At 45.2% G+C, this 22066-nt stretch overlaps 1 protein-coding gene across 5 annotated transcripts in view; it reads left to right on the top strand.

Moving 5' to 3' along the window:
- The first annotated feature begins 19498 nt into the window (after nt 1-19498).
- Nucleotides 19499-22066, top strand: part of MCM9 (minichromosome maintenance 9 homologous recombination repair factor) — a 74939-nt gene continuing 72371 nt past the window's right edge. Inside the window, exons 1-2 of one of the 5 annotated variants that reach the window (XM_048844677.2) lie at nt 19499-19625; nt 21442-21758. In XM_048844677.2, coding sequence (XP_048700634.2) covers nt 21449-21758 — 310 coding nt within the window. In that variant the 5' untranslated portion in view covers nt 19499-19625; nt 21442-21448. Of the gene's footprint in view, nt 19640-21441; nt 21759-22066 lie in introns of all 5 variants that reach the window. The other 4 variants (XM_048844678.2, XM_048844680.2, XM_048844676.2 and 1 more) reach the window with 4 other exon arrangements.

Genomic DNA, 22066 nt, shown 5'->3' with positions numbered 1-22066 from the left:
GCTACAAAACTGGTTGATATCCCCAGTTGGCAGAAAACTGTTGTGTCTGACTCTTCTACCAGTCCCCTTGTAACCTACCAGCAGAGGGGACATGGAAGTGTGGGTCATGGCAGCTCTGGTCAGCACTGCCAACTGGGCTATTAAAAGTCCCGTCAGCGGCGTTGCCTGGCTAAGGCAGGCTAGTGCCTACCTATTCTGACACCGCACTGCACCCCGGAAGCGGGCAGCAGCAGGTCCGGCTCCCAGGCGAGGGGGCCACAGGGCTCTGTGTGCTGCCCCCGCCCTGAGCACCAGCTCCGCACTCCCATTGGCCAGAAACCACAGCCAATGCGAGGTGGAGGCAGTGCCTATGGGCAAGAACCGCGCAGAGCCGCTTGCATGCCTCTGCCTAGGAGCCGAACCTCCTGCTAGCCGCTTTCAGTGCGCAGCGCAGTCCGCGGTGCCATGACAGGCAGGAAGCCTGCCTTAGCACCTCCACTGTGCCACTAACCAGGAGCCACCAGAGGTAACCACAGCCCCAACCCTGCACCCCAATCCTCTGCCCCAGCCCTGAACCCTCTCCTATTCCCCAAACCCGGCCCCACTCCAGACCCTGCACCCCCAGCCCAAAGCCTGCACCCCCTCCTGCACCCCAGCCCAGAGCACCCTCCAACACCCTGAACATGGCCCTACCCCACAGCCCTCACTTGCACACCCCAAATCCCTCATCCCCAGCTCCACTGGGCATGGGCACCAACAATTTTCTTCAAGTGGGTCACCAGAAAAAAAAGTTTGAAAACCACTGTTCTATTCTCCCCCTGGGGGCCAGAACCAGCTGGTGTACTTTTAAAATAACCCCAAGGCTATTCAAATTATGCTGGGCCCACAGCCGGGACAGAACAGGCCCTGGAATCAGCTGACTCCTTTCCCCTACATACTTTAAGCTACCCCTAGCAGATATTGGACATAGCTGAGAATTTGGCCCACAGTTCAGTATTTGCTTTGGTGACTCTTAGCGGTAACAGATTCCACAAGTTGATTATATATGCTGTATAAAGAAATATTTTTGTGTTCTATATTTACTGATTTAACTTGTTCTTTTGTCCCTCATGTTCTGTTATTATGGGACAAATAGCTCAAACAGATCAGTTTTCACTATTTTTGTTATTTATATGATTATTTTCACATTCATTTACAAGTATAAATAAACCTTAATTTTGTAGAAATCTTGGGACACCCAAGACATAAAATCAGGAACATGTAAAAGATGGAGAAAGTATACAAAAGCATTTTTACATTCACTTTTTTTAAGATCAGTGTTTACTTGTTCATCAGTTAAATCCTATTTAACTCTGCTTTCCAAGGTAAACAATCCTAGTCAAAGCCCTGGTCTACACTAGGACTTTAGGTCGAATTTAGCAGCGTTAAATCGATTTAAACCTGCACCCGTCCACACAATGAAGCCCTTTATTTCGACTTAAAGGGCTCTTAAAATCGATTTCCTTCCTCCACCCCTGACAAGTGGATTAGCGCTTAAATCGACGTTGCCGGCTCGAATTTGGGGTACTGTGGACACAATTCGATGGTATTGGCCTCCGGGAGCTATCCCAGAGTGCTCCATTCTGACCGCTCTGGACAGTGCTCTCAACTCAGATGCACTGGCCAGGTAGACAGGAAAAGAACCGCGAACTTTTGAATCTCATTTCCTGTTTGGCCAGCGTGGCAAGCTGCAGGTGACCATGCAGAGCTCATCAGCACAGGTGACCATGATGGAGTCCCAGAATCGCAAAAGAGCTCCAGCATGGACCGAACGGGAGGTACGGGATCTGATCGCTGTTTGGGGAGAGGAATCCGTGCTATCAGAACTACGTTCCAGTTTTCGAAATGCCAAAACCTTTCTGAAAATCTCCCAGGGCATGAAGGACAGAGGCCATAACAGGGACCCGAAGCAGTGCCGCGTGAAACTGAAGGAGCTGAGGCAAGCCTACCAGAAAACCAGAGAGGCGAACAGCTGCTCTGGGTCAGAGCCCCAAACATGCCGCTTCTATGATGAGCTGCATGCCATTTTAGGGGGTTCAGCCACCACTACCCCAGCCGAGTTGTTTGACTCCTTCAATGGAGATGGAGGCAATACGGAAGTAGGTTTTGGGGAGGAGGAGGAGGAGGTTGTAGATAGCTCACAGCAAGCAAGTGGAGAAACCGGTTTTCCCGACAGCCAGGAACTGTTTCTCACCCTAGACCTGGAGCCAGTACCCCCCGAACCCACCCAAGGCTGCCTCCTGGACCCAGCAGGCGGAGAAGGGACCTCTGGTGAGTGTACCTTTTAAAATGCTATACATGGTTTAAAAGCAAGCATGTGAAAGGATTACTTTGCCCTGGCATTTGCGGTTCTCCTAGATGTAGTCCTAAAGCCTTTGCAAAAGGTTTCTGGGGAGGGCAGCCTTATTTCGTCCTTCATGGTAGGACACTTTACCACTCCAGGCCAGTAACACGTACTCGGGAATCACTGTAGAACAAAGCATTGCAGTGTATGTTTGCTGGCATTCAACCAAAATCCGTTCTTTATCTCTCTGTGTTATCCTCAGGAGAGTGAGATATAATTCATGGTCACCTGGTTGAAATAGAGTGCTTTTCTTCAGGGGACACTCAGAGGAGCCCATTCCTGCTGGGCTGTTTGCCTGTGGCTAAACAGAAATGTTCCCCGCTGTTAGCCACAGGGAGGGGAGAAGGTTGAGGGGGTAGTCACGCGGTGGGAGGAGGCAAAATGTGACCTTGTAACGAAAGCACATGTGCTATGTATGTAATGTTAACAGCAAGGTTTACCCTGAAAGAGTGTAGCGACTGTTTTATAAAATGTGTCTTTTTAAATACCGCTGTCCCTTTTTTTTTCTCCACCAGCTGCATGTGTTTCAATGATCACAGGATCTTCTCCTTCCCAGAGGCTAGTGAAGCTTAGAAAGAAAAAAAAAACGCACTCGCGATGAAATGTTCTCCGAGCTCATGCTGTCCTCCCACACTGACAGAGCACAGACGAATGCGTGGAGGCAAATAATGTCAGAGTGCAGGAAAGCACAAAATGACCGGGAGGAGAGGTGGCGGGCTGAAGAGAGTAAGTGGCGGGCTGAAGACAGGGCTGAAGCTCTAATGTGGCGGCAGCGTGATGAGAGGAGGCAGGATTCAATGCTGAGGCTGCTGCAGGACCAAACCAGTATGCTCCAGTGTATGGTTGAGCTGCAGCAAAGGCAGCTGGAGCACAGACTGCCACTGCTGCCCCTCTGTAACCAACCGCCCTCCTCCCCAAGTTCCATAGTCTCCACACCCAGACGCCCAAGAACGCGGTGGGGGGGCCTCCGGCCAACCAGCCACTCCACCACAGAGGATTGCCCAAAAAAAAGAAGGCTGTCATTCAATAAATTTTAAAGTTGTAAACTTTTAAAATGCTGTGCTTAAAGTGCTGTGTGGCATTTTCCTTCCCTCCTCCACCACCCCTCCTGGGATACCTTGGTAGTCATCCCCCTATTTGTGTGATGAATGAATAACGAATGCATGACTGTGAAGCAGAAATGACTTTATTGCCTCTGCAAGCAATGATTAAAGGGAGGAGGGGAGGGTGGTTAGCTTACAGGGAAGTAGAGTGAACCGAGGGGCGGGGGGTTTCATCAAGGAGAAACAAACAGAACTTTCACACCGTAGCCTGGCCAGTCATGAAACTGGTTTTCAAAGCTTCTCTGATGCGTACCGCGCCCTCCTGTGCTCTTCTAACAGCCCTGGTGTCTGGCTGCGCGTAACCAGCAGCTAGGCGATTTGCCTCAACCTCCCACCCCGCCATAAACGTCTCCCCCTTACTCTCACAGATATTGTGGAGCACACAGCAAGCAGTAATAACAGTGGGAATATTGGTTTCGCTGAGGTCTAAGCGAGTCAGTAAACTGCGCCAGCGCGCCTTTAAACGTCCAAATGCACATTCTACCACCATTCTGCACTTGCTCAGCCTGCAGTTGAACAGCTCCTGACTACTGTCCAGGCTGCCTGTGTACGGCTTCATGAGCCATGGCATTAAGGGGTAGGCTGGGTCCCCAAGGATACATATAGGCATTTCAACATCCCCAACAGTTATTTTCTGGTCTGGGAATAAAGTCCCTTCCTGCAGCTTTTGAAACAAACCAGAGTTCCTGAAGATGCGAGCATCATGCACCTTTCCCGGCCATCCCACGTTGATGTTGGTGAAACGTCCCTTGTGATCCACCAGAGCTTGCAGCACTATCGAAAAGTACCCCTTGCGGTTTATGTACTCGGCGGCTTGGTGCTCCGGTGCCAAGATAGGGATATGGGTTCCATCTATAGCCCCACCACAGTTAGGGAATCCCATTGCAGCAAAGCCATCCACTATGACCTGCACATTTCCCAGGGTCACTACCCTTGATATCAGCAGATCTTTGTTTGCGTGGGCTACTTGCATCACAGCAGCCCCCACAGTAGATTTGCCCACTCCAAATTGATTCCCAACTGACCGGTAGCTGTCTGGCGTTGCAAGCTTCCACAGGGCTATCGCCACTCGCTTCTCAACTGTGAGGGCTGCTCTCATCTTGGTATTCATGCGCTTCACGGCAGGGGAAAGCAAGTCACAAAGTTCCATGAAAGTGCCCTTACGCATGCGAAAGTTTCGTAGCCACTGGGAATCGTCCCAGACCTGCAACACTATGCGGTCCCACCAGTCTGTGCTTGTTTCCCGAGCCCAGAATCGGCGTTCCACAGCATGAACCTGCCCCATTAGCACCATGATGCATGCATTGGCAGGGCCCATGCTTTCAGAGAAATCTGTGTCCATGTCCTGATCACTCACGGGACCGCGCTGACGTCGCCTCCTCGCCCGGTATCGTGTTGCCATGTTCTGGTGCTGCATATACTGCTGGATAATGTGTGTGGTGGTTAATGTGCTCCTAATTGCCAAAGTGAGCTGAGCGGCCTCCATGCTTGCCTTGGTATGGCGTCCGCACAGAAAAAAGGCACGGAACGATTGTCTGCCGTTGCTCTGACGGAGGGAGGGGCGACTGACGACACGGCTTACAGGGTTGGCTTCAGGGAGCTAAAATCAACAAAGGAGGTGCCTGTACATCAAGGAGTATTTCAGGCAGGACTGCACGGAGGGTTCCAATAAGAAATGGTGCACCTAAGTTATCGTTGTTATTGGAACAAGGAGGTTAGCCTGGCCTCTGATTGATACATGGCTAGATTTACCTCGCTGCACCTTCTCTGTGAGTGACTGCAGTGTGACCTAGATGAATGAGTCCCCTAGACAGGAGAGGAGGCAAATGAGTACAAAACAAATCTGGTCTATTTCTTGTTTTGACCCACTCCATCTATCTTTTACATCTTTGGCTGGCAGCAGACGGTGCAGAAGGACTGCATGCCATCCACATCTCATGGCTGCTCGGCAGAAGATGGTACAGTACGACTGCTAGCCATCCCCATCTCTTGCCTGCCTGGCAGAAGATGGTGCAATACGACTGCTAGCAATCCTCATCTCTTGCCTGCCTGGCAGAAGATGGTACAGTACGACTGCTAGCAGTCCGTATCGCCTGCCCGCTCACCATAAGACGGTTCAATAGGACTGACTGCAGGACTAAAGAGAATGACCTGGTCAAGTCACTCCAAATTTAGTCCCTGCGCCCATGTCTGCCCAGGCGCTCCCAGCCGACGTGGCCAGGAGCACCTCTGACACGACGAGGACGACTACCAGTCGTATTGCACCGTCTGCTGCCAGAAGGCAATGGGTTGCTGCTACTGTGCAGCAAAGCCGTACCGCGTCTGCCAGCACCCAGGAGACATAGGGTGACGGTTACCTGAGCGGGCTCCATGCTTGCTGTGGTATGGCGTCTGCACAGGTAACTCAGGAAAAAAGGCGCGAAATGATTGTCTGCCCTTGCTTTCACGGAGAGAGGGAGGGAACGGGGGCCTGACGATACGTACCCAGAACCACCCGCGACAATGTTTTAGCCCCATCAGAGTGCTCCATTGTGACTGCTCTGGACAGCACTCTCAGATGCCCGATTGTTTGCCATTGCTCTGACGCTGGGAGGGGCGCTTACAGGGTTGGCTTCAGGGAGCTAAAATCAACAAAGGGGGTGGCTTTACATCAAGGAGTATTTCAGGCAGGACTTCACGGAGGGTTCCAATAAGAAATGGTGCACCTAAGTTATTGTCCTTATTGGAACAAGAAGGTTAGCCTGGCCTCTGATTGATACATGGCTAGATTTACCTCGCTGCACCTTCTCTGTAAGTGACTGCAGTGTGATCTAGAAGAATGAGTCCCCTAGACAGGGGAGGGGGGGAAGCAAATGAGTACAAAACAAATCTGGTCTATTTCTTGTTTTGATCCACTCCATCTATCTTTTACATCTTTGGCTGGCAGCAGACGGTGCAGAAGGACTGCATGCCATCCACATCTCATGGCTGCTCGGCAGAAGATGGTACAGTACGACTGCTAGCAGTCCGTATCGCCTGCCCGCTCACCATAAGACGGTTCAATAGGACTGACTGCAGGACTAAAGAGAATGACCTGGTCAAGTCACTCCAAATTTAGTCCCTGTGCCCATGTCTGCCCAGGCGCTCCTGATCGACCTCACAGAGGCGACCAGGAGCACCTCAGACATGACGATGACGGCTACCAGTCGTACTGTACCGTCTGCTGCCACAAGGCAAGGGGTTGCTGCTACTGTGTAGCAATGCCGTACCACGTCTGCCAGCACCCAGGAGACATAGGGTGACGGTTACCTGAGCGGGCTCCATGCTTGCCATGGTATGGCGTCTGCACAGGTAACTCAGGAAAAAAGGCGCGAAATGATTGTCTGCCCTTGCTTTCACGGGGGGAGGGAGGGAACGGGGGGCTGACGATATGTACCCAGAACCACCCGCGACAATGTTTTAGCCCCATCAGGCATTGGGATCTCAACCCAGAATTCCAATGGGCAGCGGAGACTGCGGGAACTGTGGGATAGCTACCCACAGTGCAACGCTCCGGAAGTCGACGCTTGCCTCGGTACTGTGGAAGCGCTCCGCCGAGTTAATGCACTTAATGCACTTAGAGCATTTTCTGTGGGGACACACACACTCGAATATATAAAACCGATTTCTAAAAAACCGACTTCTATAAATTCGACCTAATTTCGTAGTGTAGACATACCCTTAATTTCTCATTTTGTATAAACTTCTAGCCATCTTTGTTTCCATTCTTAATGGATTATATAATTTTCTTCATTGTTAGGTTGGAATTTTAAGTTAGACAGCTAGGCATTATGCCTTTTGTCACATACTGACCATTATTTCCTGCATTTTGAGGTTAGAGCAACAGCTGGGTGAAGTTTTTGAGAAAAATAATTTATTCACTGAAAAATACAGTTTAAGGTCAACTGAAACTATTTGCAAATTTGATAGACGTTTAATGAATAGTATCAGCCAAAAATAATTTTTAGGGCTAGATTTGTCCTTAGCTGCCATTCATAGAGGAACTGCAGGCCCCGCCCAGCCCTTTATCACCCCCTGGCTAGAGCACTCACTTGGGATGTGGGAAACCTGGATTCAAGCCTCTCCTCCCCCATTCAGAGCAGGGAGTTGAACATGGGTCTCCCCAATCTATGGTTAGTACCCTAACCACTGGGTTATAGGCTATTCTGCGGTGAGTCTAAAACTTTATTGTTGAATCTGTTCTACTTTGTATAAAATAATTAAATAGTGATTGGCCCAGAGAGTGATAATGATGCCATACCGTGCTGCTGGAGGGACTCCCATGGATTCCAGTCCCTGCTCCAATTAATATTTATTTATATAAAGTCGAACAGCTTCAACAGAGAATCTGAGACAACTGCACCCCAGAATATTGTATGCTCTAGTGGTTGGAGCACTTTCCTAGAATGTGGGAGAGCCAACTTCCAAGTAAAGTAGAGTAGAGATTTGAACCCAGTTCCCTGACATCCCAGGTGAGTGCTTTAACTATGGGGCTAGTGTATAATCAACTTGTCTGCCTTCTCTAATTTTGTGAATGCTGATTCCAAATTTCTTTTGCTTTTAATGTAAAAATTAAAAAAAGAACAGCAGTAAAATAATGCCAGAAAACTAAATGTTTCATTGAGTTGATCCAAAACAATTTTTTTCTGATTTTTTTCATTGAGAAAAATTGATTATCCACCCAGCTGCCAAGGGTCTGTTTTGATGGTTTACACTTGAAGACTGATGGAACCAAAGTCATCAAAGGAATTTTTGGTTCATCTAGCTGACTACTCTGGGATTTTGACTTACAGGGTGTACTGCAAAGCTCATTTGTTCACCGAGGCAACTGAAGAGATTGGATCTTGATGGGAAAATTGTTGATGGGGGATGCAGGTTTGGTGAGGAAGTTTTGCTAGAGCTTTTTCTTAGGGTTGCTGTTGGTTTTGTTGTATTGTTATTTTTCAAAATGTCAAAAGTATCCAGAATAGTAGTTGGACACCTTCTTATCTGTTACTTAGCAATTTATTTATTATTATTTTTAAGTGTAGGATCACCAAATCTGTGTTTCCTTACAGGAGCTGTTGATTTGTCCCCATTAAGTTATACTTACTTCAAGCATTATATTATTACTCTCTCCTTAATCAAACTCTCAATCAGTTTTCCTAGGATTTTGGTTAACTACTTTTTTGAAGTATGGCACTGCAGTAATTCCTGTTTTTATTTAAAGCAATTTGCAGGCAAAAGCTTTAAAACGGAGTTTAGGTTGAGAGGAAAGAAAAAACAACTCTCACCTTCTCTGAAAGATAAAATCTTCACTGACTGGTGTTCTTTTCTCCAAGCCACCAAAAACAATTAGTTTGGAAATCAAAGCATCACTTTTAATTTAAAAAGGTTCATTGCAGGGTGATTTGCATAAGTGCACATGTAATTATATGCACAGATGTGCATTCAAGCCCATAACTAATTTGCCTTTCAATTTACAGTACTGTGATTGTGCATACACAAAGCCATTTGTGCACTTTATGATAACTGCATGCACAAATTAGGCAACTGCGCACATGCACATGTGCATGTACAACTAAGCAGGTGTATTTTTGAAAATCAGGTAACCAGCGTCACCCATGCTGCCTTATTTCTGTCTCTGTATCACCATCCTTTCAATGTGAACTTAGGGACAATATAATGCTTAAACAGTACAAGGTTTTATATTACCAATAACTCCTGAAATTAAGAACATCTCTTTGCAGGCATCTTAACCTGAATTTTAGTTGTTACATCTGTATTATTTATGTATACAGAACTCAAACAGCAAATAAATACTTGACAAAGGCCCTTCTCCAAAGAGTTTTAAACCTAATTTTACAGGTGACAGAATAGAAGAGACCGTAAGAGGGACAACTTTACTGTAATGTCTTACACTCTAATCCTGCACTGAGCTCCACCCAGGTGCATGCCTGAGCTCACCTGGAGTACCAATTAGTCTCACAGAAAAGTTAATACTGGGCCTATCACCATGACAATTTGGGGTTATTTGCAGAATTGAACACAACATAGAAAGCTACTCACAACAAGAGGAAGCGTTAATACAATTAAAAACACTTCTGCTGGAAATATTTGTATCTATGCTGATAAGAAACAAACACATCAACCAAAAGCTAAGGCAATAACAAATAGGTCTAGCATCGTTCCCTAAAGCTCACTAAAACCTGACTCTGTCCCAAAGGTGAAAGCTCATGGAGATCACTAGGTTGGATTGTCCTGACGAGGAATACAGAATTGGAATAGAGTGCTGATATTTAGGCTGTTTTAAGTGGATAGTACTACTGTTTGTATTAAGTATTTCCCCCTCCCCACTTTCTTCCTGCCCTTAACTATGCACGGTGAGAGTCTCATATACTAAGCAAAAATGAAGAGCAAGCCGTATTTATACCCTACTTGGGTGAGATTCCATTTTCCAATCTCAGTTGTAGGCAGATGAATTGAGCTGAGCTGATTGGAACCTTCCTTTTATGTTTGAGGGTGAGATTCATGCAGTGGGGGATTGGAAACTGCCCCGTGGATAGCCAAGGAGGCTGCATCGCTAGTATGGAAAAGGAGACCTCAGGGAGGTCTATGGTGAGATATTTTGTTTACCTATTTTCATAGCATGTGGTTGGAATTCAACTGATTAGTATCTCCATCCTATTTAGGTCTTTAGAGACTATGTAAATTGGGTTGAGGAAATTACCAGTGAAGGTGAATGTTGTATGTGATAGGAAACCAATGAAGTTGACTGGTAGGGATGGTGTGTGAAAGTTTCTTCAATAATCCCTTCTCTAGATCCCATGAATTGGTTCACCACTTTTAACTTGCAGGATGCTTACTACCATGTGTTTGTTCATCCTGCATACCGAAAGCATCTGCATTTTATCACCAGTTTAGAGTCCTACCATTTGGCTTGTGAACAATTCCAAGGATTTTTACCAAATGTTTTTTGGTGGTAGCAACTCATCTGAAGTGACGAGTGATATATACCCCTATTTCAAAAACTGAGTGATAGATAGCCACTCACTGCAGCAAGTCACAGATTACATTCAAACCGTTCTCCATCCATTCTCCTGGGTAGGCCTGAGGACTAGCCGAGACAAATTTACTCTTATCCCTATTCAATCAGTAAAGATTATGGAGCAATACTAGAATATTGGAATCCACATCAGCATACCATCCTCAAAGAAAGTTTGGCACAATGTGTCATCTCATTTCCAACCTTCATTCTCAGCCAAGAATTTCAGTGAGAATCTGCCACGCTTGCTATAACACACAGCTGCTTGTACTTAGATCCCCCCTCCCCTTCAGGTCTTTGCCCTCTTGAAATCTGTTTACCAACTGGTTAGACACAGCATGGACTTATCTATAGTGGTCCCTCCACAAGTGCTGACATCTCTGTTTTGGAGGCCAAAAACTCAAAATGCCAGCTAACCTGTAGTGTTTCAATCATCCTACCCCTGCCAAAGACTCTTGTTACAGATTGTGCCAGCATGGTTGGGGTGCACATCTAGACAAACTTCAAACACAGAGACTGTGGTCCAGGACAGAGTCTCAGTTGGACATAATTGTACTAGAACTCAGAGCTGTTCACTTAGCCTGAAAGGCTTTTGTACCTTTCCTGCAAATCACAATCCTCCAAGTCCTGGCAGACAGTATTACAGGAATGCATTACATAAACTGACTCGAAGAAGCAAAAGCATCCCCCTTATGAGAGGAAACTATCTACCTGTTGGACTGGTGCATCATTCATCAGATCAACCTAACAGCCCTACACTTACTAGGCAGCCAAAATAATTTAGTGGATAAGATCAACAGGAAGGGCTCCTCTACGCACAAATGGACTCTCAAAGATTTGGTTCCTTTTACAATGGGGGATCCCCACTATAGACTTCTTTCCTACCTATGTCAATGCAAAGTACTTTATATTTTCCTCCCAGGGAGGAGAGGGTCCAAACTCTCTGGCAGATGTATTCCTGATCCAGCAGGAAAGAGACCTCCTATATCCTTTTCCTCCATCCCAGAGGGGATATTTCCAGTGCTCTGAAGAAGATACAACAGCATATGGCTGAGATGGTGGTGATAGCTCTGGCCTGGGCTTATCAATTCTGGTACTCCAACTTGTTGCACCTGTCAAGCCAACTATCTCCTCTTCCACTTCAAAACCATCCAGATATCATTTCACAGAACCAAGGTTTCGTGTTATATCTTGACCCAATTTTTCGACATCTGATAGAATAGAGGCTAGTTGACTAAATTCTGTTGATAGGACTGCCAGTGGTAGCACAGGACATTTTGATCCAGAGCAGAAAGGCTTCTACAGGATTGACATACAAAGCTACGTGGAAGTGTTTTTCATTGGGTTCCATTCAGACACCTTCAATCTTTGGAATCTTCTGCTCCTGTTAGCTTGGATTATTTGTCTTTGAAACACCCAGGTCTGTTGATTAGTTCTTTTACAGAGCACTAATCTGCTATCTCTGCCTATCATCCGTCTTTTGAGAGTCAATCAGTTTTTCCCATCCCACTGTATCAGTGTTTCTAGGAGTCTGTTTCATGTTGTTCCACGCAGTCAAGAACCTCTTTCCTTGCGGGAACTTGAATGTGGTGCTTCTATCATTGATGAAATCTCCTTTTGAACCCACATCATCATGTTCATTATACTACTTTTCTATTAACACAGCATTTTTGGTGGCTATTATTTTGGCTTATAGAGTGGATGTAATCCAGGCTTTGATGGCAGGCCTTATATACATTATATTCTAAAAGGACAAGGTTACTCAGACCACATCCAAAGTTTTTGTCAAAGAGGTTTTGGATTTTCTGATTAATCAGTTTATATACTTGCCTGTGTCTTTTCCTAAAGCGTATGAATCTCCTGAAGCAGTTATGCTTCATACACTCAATGTTTTCTTTTTACCTGTTTAGAACAAAAGCCGCTTCTTAAACCATTAAGGCTTTTTGTAATTTTTGGAGACAAACCTAAGGGGTTGGCTATTTCCTCAGAAAGACTCTGTGATGGTGTCTATCAGGCCTTTGCTGCCTGACAGACATCCTATACTATTCCTAAGGCCTGGTCTACACTGGGGGGGGGGGGGGTGAGCTAAGTCGGTCTAAGTTACGCAACTTCAGCTATGAAAATAGCATAGCTGAAGTCAACGTACTTAGAGCTACTTACTGCAGTGTCTTCACTGCGGTAGGTCAATTGCTGACGCTCCCCCATTGACTCCACCTACACTTCTCGCTCCGGCGGAATACCAGAGTCGATGGGAGAGCACTTGGTGGTTGATTTATCACATCTTCACTAGACTCAATGAATCGACCCTCTGGATCAATCGCTCCGGAGGTAAGTGTAGACAGAAGCTGCAGCCATGAACGACTAGATACTTCACCATCAAGAAAGAATACTTTGTCATCAGTTGGGCTGTAGTGGTAATACATTATCTTTCAAGGGTTCCCTTTGACTTAATACTGGAGCATGCACCCCTTAAATGGAGTAATGAAGAACACTAATCCTCCCCTTATTCAAGGGTATATGATACTGCAAGCACATGGCTTTTGTGTATAACATTGACCAGATACACAGAAATAGAATACACACTTCTTTTTCCAGATCGTGGGATTATTGCAGAAGGGAGAGATCGGACCCTCAGCTCCATTCTCCAGGGGGAAGTGTGTTGGAATCTATCAGGCCGTCTCTGCTCCCTGTGAAGGTGTTAGTGCCCTGACACACCACTGCTCAGGCCAGGTTGACAACAAGACATAATTGTTTAGAGCCCTAAAAGGGTCACGGGAACCAGGAGGCCAGTTAAGAAGGCTTGCCTGCTGCTTCTCAGGGCAGTGTGGGGGTGAGACTAGGACAGAGAATTCCTACACATTAAACAAACTACCTCCTTCCTCTTGGATTAGGAAGCACACTGCTACAGCTCAAACAACATCCACAGCATGCTTATGGGGAATCCCTATTTCAAAAATTTGTAGCGTAGCTACTTAGAATTCTATTGATACATTCCCCATTCATACTCCATTGTGGCAGCTTCTACAACAGATGTCCAGTTTGGCAGGGCTGTTCTGGGGTCATTATTTAGATAGGGGTCCTATCCTCCTTCTCCACTAGGGGGTGACTGCTAGCCATTCATTTGAATCCATGTGTACAAATGCTTGAATAAATATAGTTATTTATTTGGTCTGTCGAGCTGTTAAAAAATTAATTGAAATTAATCACGTGATTTTTTAAAAATCATGATTAATCGAGCAATTAATCACGATGTTCATAATAGAATATATTTATGTATTTTTGGATGTGTTCTACATTTTCAAATATATTGATTTCCATTGCAACACAGAATACAAAGTGTACAGTGCTCACTATATTTATTTTGATTGCAAATATTTGCACTGTAAAAAACAAAAGAGTATTTTTCAATTCCCCTAATACAAGTACTGTCGTGCAATCTCTTTATCATGAAAATTGAACTTAGAAATGTAGAATTATGTACCAAAAAATAACTGCATTCAAAAATAAAACAATATAAAACTTCAGAGCATATAAGTCCACTCAGTCCTACTTCTTGTTCAGCCAATCGCTCAAACAAATTTGTTTAAATTTGCAAGAGATAATGCTGCCTGTTTCTTGTTCACAGTGTTACCTGAAGTATGCCCGTTCATGCTTCAAACACCATTCCAGAGGCCATGCATCCATGCTAATAACGGGTTCTGCTCAATAACAGTCCAAACCAGTGCGGACCGACACATGCGCATTTTCATCATCTGAATCAGATGCCACCAGCAGAAGGTTGATTTTGTGTGTGTGTGGGGGGGGGGGTAGTTCAGGTTCTGGAGTTTTCGCATCGGAATGTTGCTCTTTTAAGACTTCTGATGGCATGCTCCACACCTCATCCCTCTCAGATTTTGGAAGGCACTTCAGATTCTTAAACCTTGAGTCAAGTGCCATAGCTATCTTTAGAAATCTCATATTGGTATCTTTGCATTTTGTCAAATCTGCAATGAAAGTGTTCTTAAAACACACAACATATGCTGGGTTGTCATCCGAGACTGCTATAACATGAAATATATGGTAAAATGCAGATAAAACAGAGCAGAAGACATACAATTCTCCCCCAAGGAGTTCATTTTCTCAAATTTAACTAATGCATTATTTTTTTAAGGAGCGTCAGCATGGAAGTATGTCCTCTGGAATGGTGGCTGAAGCATTGGGCATACGAATGTTTAGCATATCTGGCACGTAAATACCTTCCTTTCAGGTGACATTGTAAATAAGAAGCGGGCAGCATTATCTCCCGTAAATGTAAACAAACTTGTTTCTCTTAGCAATTGGCTCAAGAAATAGGACTGAGTGGATTTGTAGACTCTAAAGTTTTACATTGTTTTGTTTTTGAATGCAGTTATGTAACAAAAAAAATCTACATTTGTAAATTGCACTTTCACGATAGAGATTGCACTACAGTACTTGTATAAGGTGAATTGAAAAATGCTATTTCTTCTATCATTTTTACAGTGCAGTATTTGTAATAAAAATATAAAGTGAGCACTGTACACTTTGTATTGTATTGTAATTGAAATTATATTTGAAAATGTACAAAAACATCCAAAAATATTTAATACATTTCAATTGATATTCTATTGTTTAACAGTGTGATTAAAACTGCGATTAATCACGATTAATTTTAATTGCACTTAATTTGAGTTAATCCTGTGAGTTGACTGCGATTAATCAACAGCCCTATTATTTAACTTTCAATAACTATGGCTCTTCAAGGTGCTTTTGCCCTCACATATCCTATGATCCACTCGCCTTCCCTACTGATATGAAATCTTTTAATAGTAGAATTCTATTTTGAGGAAGGAACTGAGTAGTGATTGGAGCTGCTCTGCCCTTTATGGCCTCACAGAGGGGCCATAGCAGCGCACATGCACAGCCCCAGTGGACTCTGAGCTCATGCACATGGGGCACACACAGTGAGATCTGTGAGGACAAAAGCTTCTTCAAGAACCCATTACGGTAAGGTAAATAACTTTTTAAATTTAAATAACTTTTAAAAATAAACTTTTTAAAAAATTTCTGTTAAATAGGTCTGGTTTGTGTCTTTATTCCAAATTACCTGCATGGAAGTGGGGGCTAGCAGTAAAACAATTCATTGCCACCTCATGTGGTGCTTCCCCAGTGATTTGCACAGGTAACATGGGGGGCCAGGGGATAAATACTGGGCTTGAAATAAATATCTAACTCAGCTACAGTCACCACAGCAGTCTATATAGTTAAGATCACTGTATTATTTAAAATAAGTATAAAAAAAAAAAAACCACCACTGAAATTAACGGACGACTCATGTAAGTAAGGCAAGCAAAATACTGTTTTGATGTATGTGAATTAAATATATTAAATAACCTGAAAGTACAAATTCTTTTCCTACAAATCCTTTTTGTAATCCTTTGTTTCGCATGTGTTGACTCTTCTCCATGTATATCAAATTAAGTTACAATTAAAGGTTTTCATTTCCTTTTTTGTGCACTTTTCTCACAGACTATTTTAGCGCAGCCCTGGTAATACTGTTGTGTCTGGTGCCTTTGCAACCTTAGATTACTGAAGAATTATACATATTTTTTTTGTGAAGATCTTACACTAGCAACTGTTTGGGGGATACAGGTTGTTTCTATTTTAATTTTGCACCAGTTAATCATTCATCAACTGCCAACAGCATCCAAAACACAATGGAATGCAAGGTCTCTGCAATGAGCATCTTACAATAGAAGGCTCAGATCCTGCAAACACTTATGCAGATGGGTAGACCCCTAGGGTAAGTGGGTCTACTCACATGCATAAAGTTCTTTTTCCTTTATGCCACTTTTTCTGGTGAGGATCACAGCAGCAGCATGGAGAGCAGGAAGGACCACACCTCCTTTTCCTCCACAACAGGTTCTAGTTCCTCATGGGGGATTCTCCAGCATGCCTAGTAGAGTTCCAACAGAAGCCTCCCAAGGGGCATCCTTATCAGGTGCCTGAACCACCTCAACTAACTCTAGATCTAGAGGAGTAGCATCTCTACTCGATGGCCATCCCATATAGCCGAGCTCCTCCCCCTATCTCAGAGTAAGCCCAGTCACCCTGCAGAGAAAGCGATTGCAGGACTGGGGCACAAACAAACACCAAAAAGAAGACACATACACTCAGTGATACGAGTTTATCTTTGGGCCTGATCATCCATCCCTTGAAGTCAACAGAAGCAGGATTAGGATTTAAGTGCAGAGCACTTAAAATGTTGTTGGTGGATAACAGCACTTTTAATGATATAGGAAAGTAGTTGTGGGCTAAATGAACGTTAGAGGAGAAATGTGACTGAAGAGTGGATAGGGGCCTAGTGCATGGGGATTGGAATGGAATGTCAGGCATGGGGAAGTATGTGAGGTTTTGCTTTTTAATTTTAAAATGTAGTAAAAAGATTTAACTGAAGTTTTACAACTAGTTAAATACGTAAACATTTTTTCTCCCCTTTACAAGCTAAATAGAACACATCACAAATACTCAGATGAAAAGGAAACTTATGTTTAACACCTCCCACTCCCACCAAACAAATAAAAAAACAACTTGTGGCTGTGTCCCAGTCCCTGCAGCATAAAGAAGAGAAAACTGGCTTGCCTATCAGCCTGACTGGCTTTAGAGACCAAAATTCAGAAGACCTCAAGGTATCTGTCCAACTATGGGGATAGAGGAGATGGGCCTAACTAAGCTTCAGTTAATTGGGAGTTTTATTTAAATGGAGCACTACTACAATTGCATTTTCTCCTTTATCTATAACTATCTGTAGTTCTCACAGCTTGCCTGAAAGGTAAGTAACTGTAGTATCCTCATTGTACAGATGAGGAAACAATCACAAACAACAAACTTCCCTGAACTCAAGCAAGATGGCTGTAGAAGAACTTTTTGGATCTACTAACATGAAGGTCTTTTTGGCATTGCTGACAGTGAAAAATCAAAAACTTCTGTAGACAAAGGCTTCCTTTACAATAGACAATTAGTCTGATCAAAAAGAAAAGAAGTACTTGTGGCACCTTAGAGACTAACCAATTTATCTGAGCATAAGCTTTCGTGAACTATGGCTCACTTCAACAGATGCATTCAGTGGAAAATACAACGAGGAGATGTATATACACCCAGAACATGAAAAAATGGGTGTTATCATACACACTGTAAGGAGAGTGATCACTTCAGATGAGCTATTACCAGCAGGAGAGCGGGGGGGGGGGGGACCTTTTGTAGTGATAATCAAGGTGGGCCATTTGCAGCAGTTAACAGGAACCCCTGAGGAACAGTGCGGGGTTGAGGGGGGAAATAAACATGGGGAAATAGTTTTACTTTGTGTAATGACCCATCCACTCCCAGTCTCTATTCAAACCTAAGTTAACTGTATCCTGTTTGCAAATTAATTCCAATTCAGCAGTCTCTCTTGGAGTCTGTTTATGAAGTCTTTTTGTTGTAATATTGCAACCTTTAGGTCTGCAATCGATTGACCAGAGAGATTGAAGTGTTCTTTGACTGGTTTATGAATGTTTCAGAGTAGCAACCATGTTAATCTGTATTCGCAAAAAGAAAAGGAGTACTAGTGGCACCTTAGAGACTAACCAATTTATTTGAGCATAAGCTTTCATCGGATGAAGTGAGCTGTAGCTTACGAAAGCTTATGCTCAAATAAATTGGTTAGTCTCTAAGGTGCCACTAGTACTCCTTTTCTTTTTATGAACGTTATAATTCTGGACATCTGATTTGTGTCCATTTATTCTTTTAGGGAGAGGCTGTCCAGTTTGACCAAATCAGTTTGACCAGACTGACCAACTGGACAGTCTCTACGTAAAAGAATAAATGATGATCTGACTGGGGAGACTCTGGGGCTCTACACTTTGGCTGGTGAGAACATCTACTTTAACAGTTCCAAACCTGCTAAAAGAACAGAAGCACTTGTAGCACCTTAGAGACTAACAAATTTAATTGACCATAAGCGTTTGTGGGCTACAGCCCACTTCATTGGCTGCATAGAATGTAGTAAGATTTATATTTGTACACACACACAGACCTAAGTTGGAAAAAGAAAAGGAGTACTTGTTCAACCTTAGAGACTAACATACAGATAAGGTGGAAGTTAACTAATTAGCCTCTCACAGTGTGTATGGTAACTTCCACCTTATCTGTATGTGTATATATATATATAGATCTTACTATATGTTCCATTCTATGCTCAAATAAACGTTAGTAATAAATGTTAGTCTCTAAATTAGCCACAAGTCCTCCTGTTCTTTTTGCGGATACAGACTAACATGACTGCTACTCTGAAAACTGCTAAAACTGACGGTTACTTACTGTTGGGGACAAGTTTAAAACATTTTAAGCAGAACTGTTAAAATTCATTTAAAACGATATTTTTTTAAAAAAACCACATGTAATCCTGCTTCTTGCCCTCTATTCCTTTACCGACTATCATGATTGCCTCTGCTGGACGTCTCGTTCTTCCTTCAATTCCCGCCCCCCTCGGCTCTCTTCTTCTCCCAGCACGACAGCTCGGACTATTTTTATTTCTGCAACGGTTCAGATTACTACCCTCCCTGCAATCGGAGGAGAGCCTGGCTCCGGGGGGGCGGGGAGGAATGAACAGGGGTAAAAGACACCGGCTGAACGACCGCGGGGGGGGGCGTGGGGAGAGAGAGAAGCGATGCGCATCGGGGGCTTGCCCTGGCAGGGCTCAGCACCAGCTCACCCCGCGGCCCGGGGAACAGCCCAGGGCCACCCGAGAGGCCCAGCGCGGCTCCCCGGCTAGTAGCACAAACTGCCCCCTGGCAGAATCTCCTCTCTGGGCTGCAGCCTGTGCCTCTACCCCGGCCCCGCGGGCCGCTCCCGGGCTCGCTCTGCGCCGCCTGCTGGGGGAGGCTCTCTCCTTCTCACGCTGCTCCCAGGCACGTTTCCGGCTCGCCGGGCCCCTCTCGCCGGCAGCCGGCCCGGGCGGGGAGCGGAGGGGGCGGGACGGAGCCGCTTCTCCTGCCGGGTGAGGGTGGCCGCTCAGGGTCGCTGCCTCGGTGCAGCGCGGCGGCTGCCTGCGGGAGCCCGGCTCGGGAGGCGGCGGCGGCAGGTAACCCCGGCGGGGTAGGAGAGCGAGCGGCCCGCGGGGGCAGGCGCTGGAGCAGGGGCCCTGGGCTCAGCCCCAGTGAGGGGCATTGCCCGCGCCGCAGGAGCTGCGGGGAGAAACTTTGCGGCTGGGAGTTCCCCGTTCCCCGGGGCTGGCCCGGCCCGGCGCCACGTGCCGCGCTCCGCGGCCCCAGCCCCCCAGGGGCCGGCGGGATTGGCTGCCCTGGCCCAGGGAGGTGGGGCTGCGAGGTTCCCGCGCCGCCGCCGTGTGCCCCCTGCCTGCGGCGGGGGAGGCGCCCCTCAGGCCTCGCTGTGTCTTCGGCCCCTTTCTCTCACATTTGTGTGTGCGCCCGTGCCCGCAATGCGCTGGGGGCTGCGCGGACACAAAGGCAGGCCCGCCCCCCCGGGGCGGGGGTAAGGCTGCCTCGCTTCTTCAGCCCCTTCTTTTCCATTTCCCTGGTAACGGTAGTCACAGCTGGACAGGCCTGAGCGGGCTGGGGCTCCTGACTCCCCAGTGATGGCACTTGGGGGTTGCGCCCTTTGTAGCTTCTGTGGGCTGAGCTCATTGCACATACCAGCGGTTCCTTGTGTCTCTTCATTTCCCCCCTACAAGTTTCATGTGTGCCACCCTCCCATCCCGCGCTATGTCATGGACTCCCTGCACCCCTGCTTCGCACACACACCCCCTCTTTAGGGCTCTGTATGCCCCCTATTTCATCTTCCCCATACCAGCATCCCCCATTCTTCCCCCCCTTACTAGGGTCTCTGTGTGCCCTCCATTCCCCCCCCCCCCATTTGCCCCTTCCCCTATGTCAGTGGCTCTTTGTGTGACCCCATTCCCTCTCATGGCAGGACCCTTCATTCCTCCTCCCATAGCAGGGGCTCTGTGTGCATTCTCTGTTCCCCCACCCACCCCCCATTCTGATTGGATGTGGCATTCAAAAGTTATCACTTTACACATTCACAGAGAAATGCCATCATGCTGAATGGAGGACCTCACTACACTCAGCCAATCAAAGAACATATTTATGTTACGTATGTTCTGTCCGTTAGGAAGTTTAGAAATAGGAATGTCACAGGAACCACAGACCACCTGGTCTTTATAAAAAAAAAAAAAAAGTTTTGATTAGTTGGTAGTTTGTTGGTTGCCCAAAAGTCATTTATACTTAAGCAAACAAAAACTCACTGATATTTGTTCCATTCACACTGACTCAAAGGAAAACATTCCAAATTCTAAGCTTCATAGATGGTAAACTTGAGCAAGAGAAGGTTCCTGCTTCTTTGCAAGTTGCTACTATAACAGGTTTATTATGTAATTATAGTTTATTATTTATATTTCAGTAGCACCCAGAATGTGTTAGGCATTATCTACAAATATAGGGAAGACAAATATAGTCGCAGCCCTGAGGAAGTCAATCCTGCAAACGTGCCCATGCTTGACTTTATGCATGTGAATAGTCCCATTGTAGTTAAATTTGTAAGAGGCCCTAGGACTAATGAGAGGCACTTAATAGAAATTGAAATAAATATCTTAAATTTTCATTGATGTCAATGAGAGTTTTCACTGAGTAAGGTGTGTGAACTAAGACTCTTAGCTAAAGATAATATGCATGATTGCCATATGGTATTTTTTATTCATAATTTTCCAAGCAAACTATCTTTATCCCAGTTTAACAATTTTTTGTCATGGCATATAATGTACTTAGTGTAAAATAGTTTACATTGTTCACTTGTGACCCTAACAAAAATATTCTTTAAAAAAAACCTGATTTTTTGTTTTTGAGATCTTTAATTAAGTTTTTTCCCTTTTACAATTATAGGTTCAATATGCTATTAAATGCTGACCAAGTAAACCTAACTGGACAAGTGTTTGAATCCTATGTTTTGGAACATAACAGGAATGACATCTTGCGTATCTTAAGGGAAAGAGATGATGAGGGACATTACCCAGTCGTTGTTGATGCCCTCACCCTTTTTGAGACCAACATGGAGATTGGAGAATATTTCAATGCATTTCCAAATGAAGTGCTCCCTATTTTTGATAATGCATTGCGCAGGGCAGCCATGACAGCTCTGCAGTCTGCTTCCCAGGCTCATGATTTTAGCATTAAGCAGAATCTTCATGCCAGAATATCAGGTGAGTCATTGAGGTGTGTAATTCCATGAGATGTTGTGGATTAATGTTTTATTAACAAAGGGTAGTATTCACCAGAGAATTGGGTGCCGCCTAACCCTGTAGGCACCTAAAGTTCCTAAAGACTGAGCAGCCCACTGGTTAGGGCTCAGAGACCCATGTTCCATTCTCTCTGCTTCCCATCAGGCAGAGTGGGGATTTGAACCTAGGTCCACACCTCCTGGGTGAGTGCCATAACCAATGGGCCATAGATTATACGGGGCACCAGCACTACTTCCTCTTCCTCAGTTTTTCCTGAAAAAGGATGTAGG

This window comes from Caretta caretta, chromosome 3 (assembly GCF_965140235.1).
Source record: "Caretta caretta isolate rCarCar2 chromosome 3, rCarCar1.hap1, whole genome shotgun sequence".
Taxonomy (NCBI): domain Eukaryota; kingdom Metazoa; phylum Chordata; order Testudines; family Cheloniidae; genus Caretta; species Caretta caretta.
Note: the sequence above shows the minus strand (reverse complement) of the source record. Positions and strands in the feature narration are given on the sequence as shown.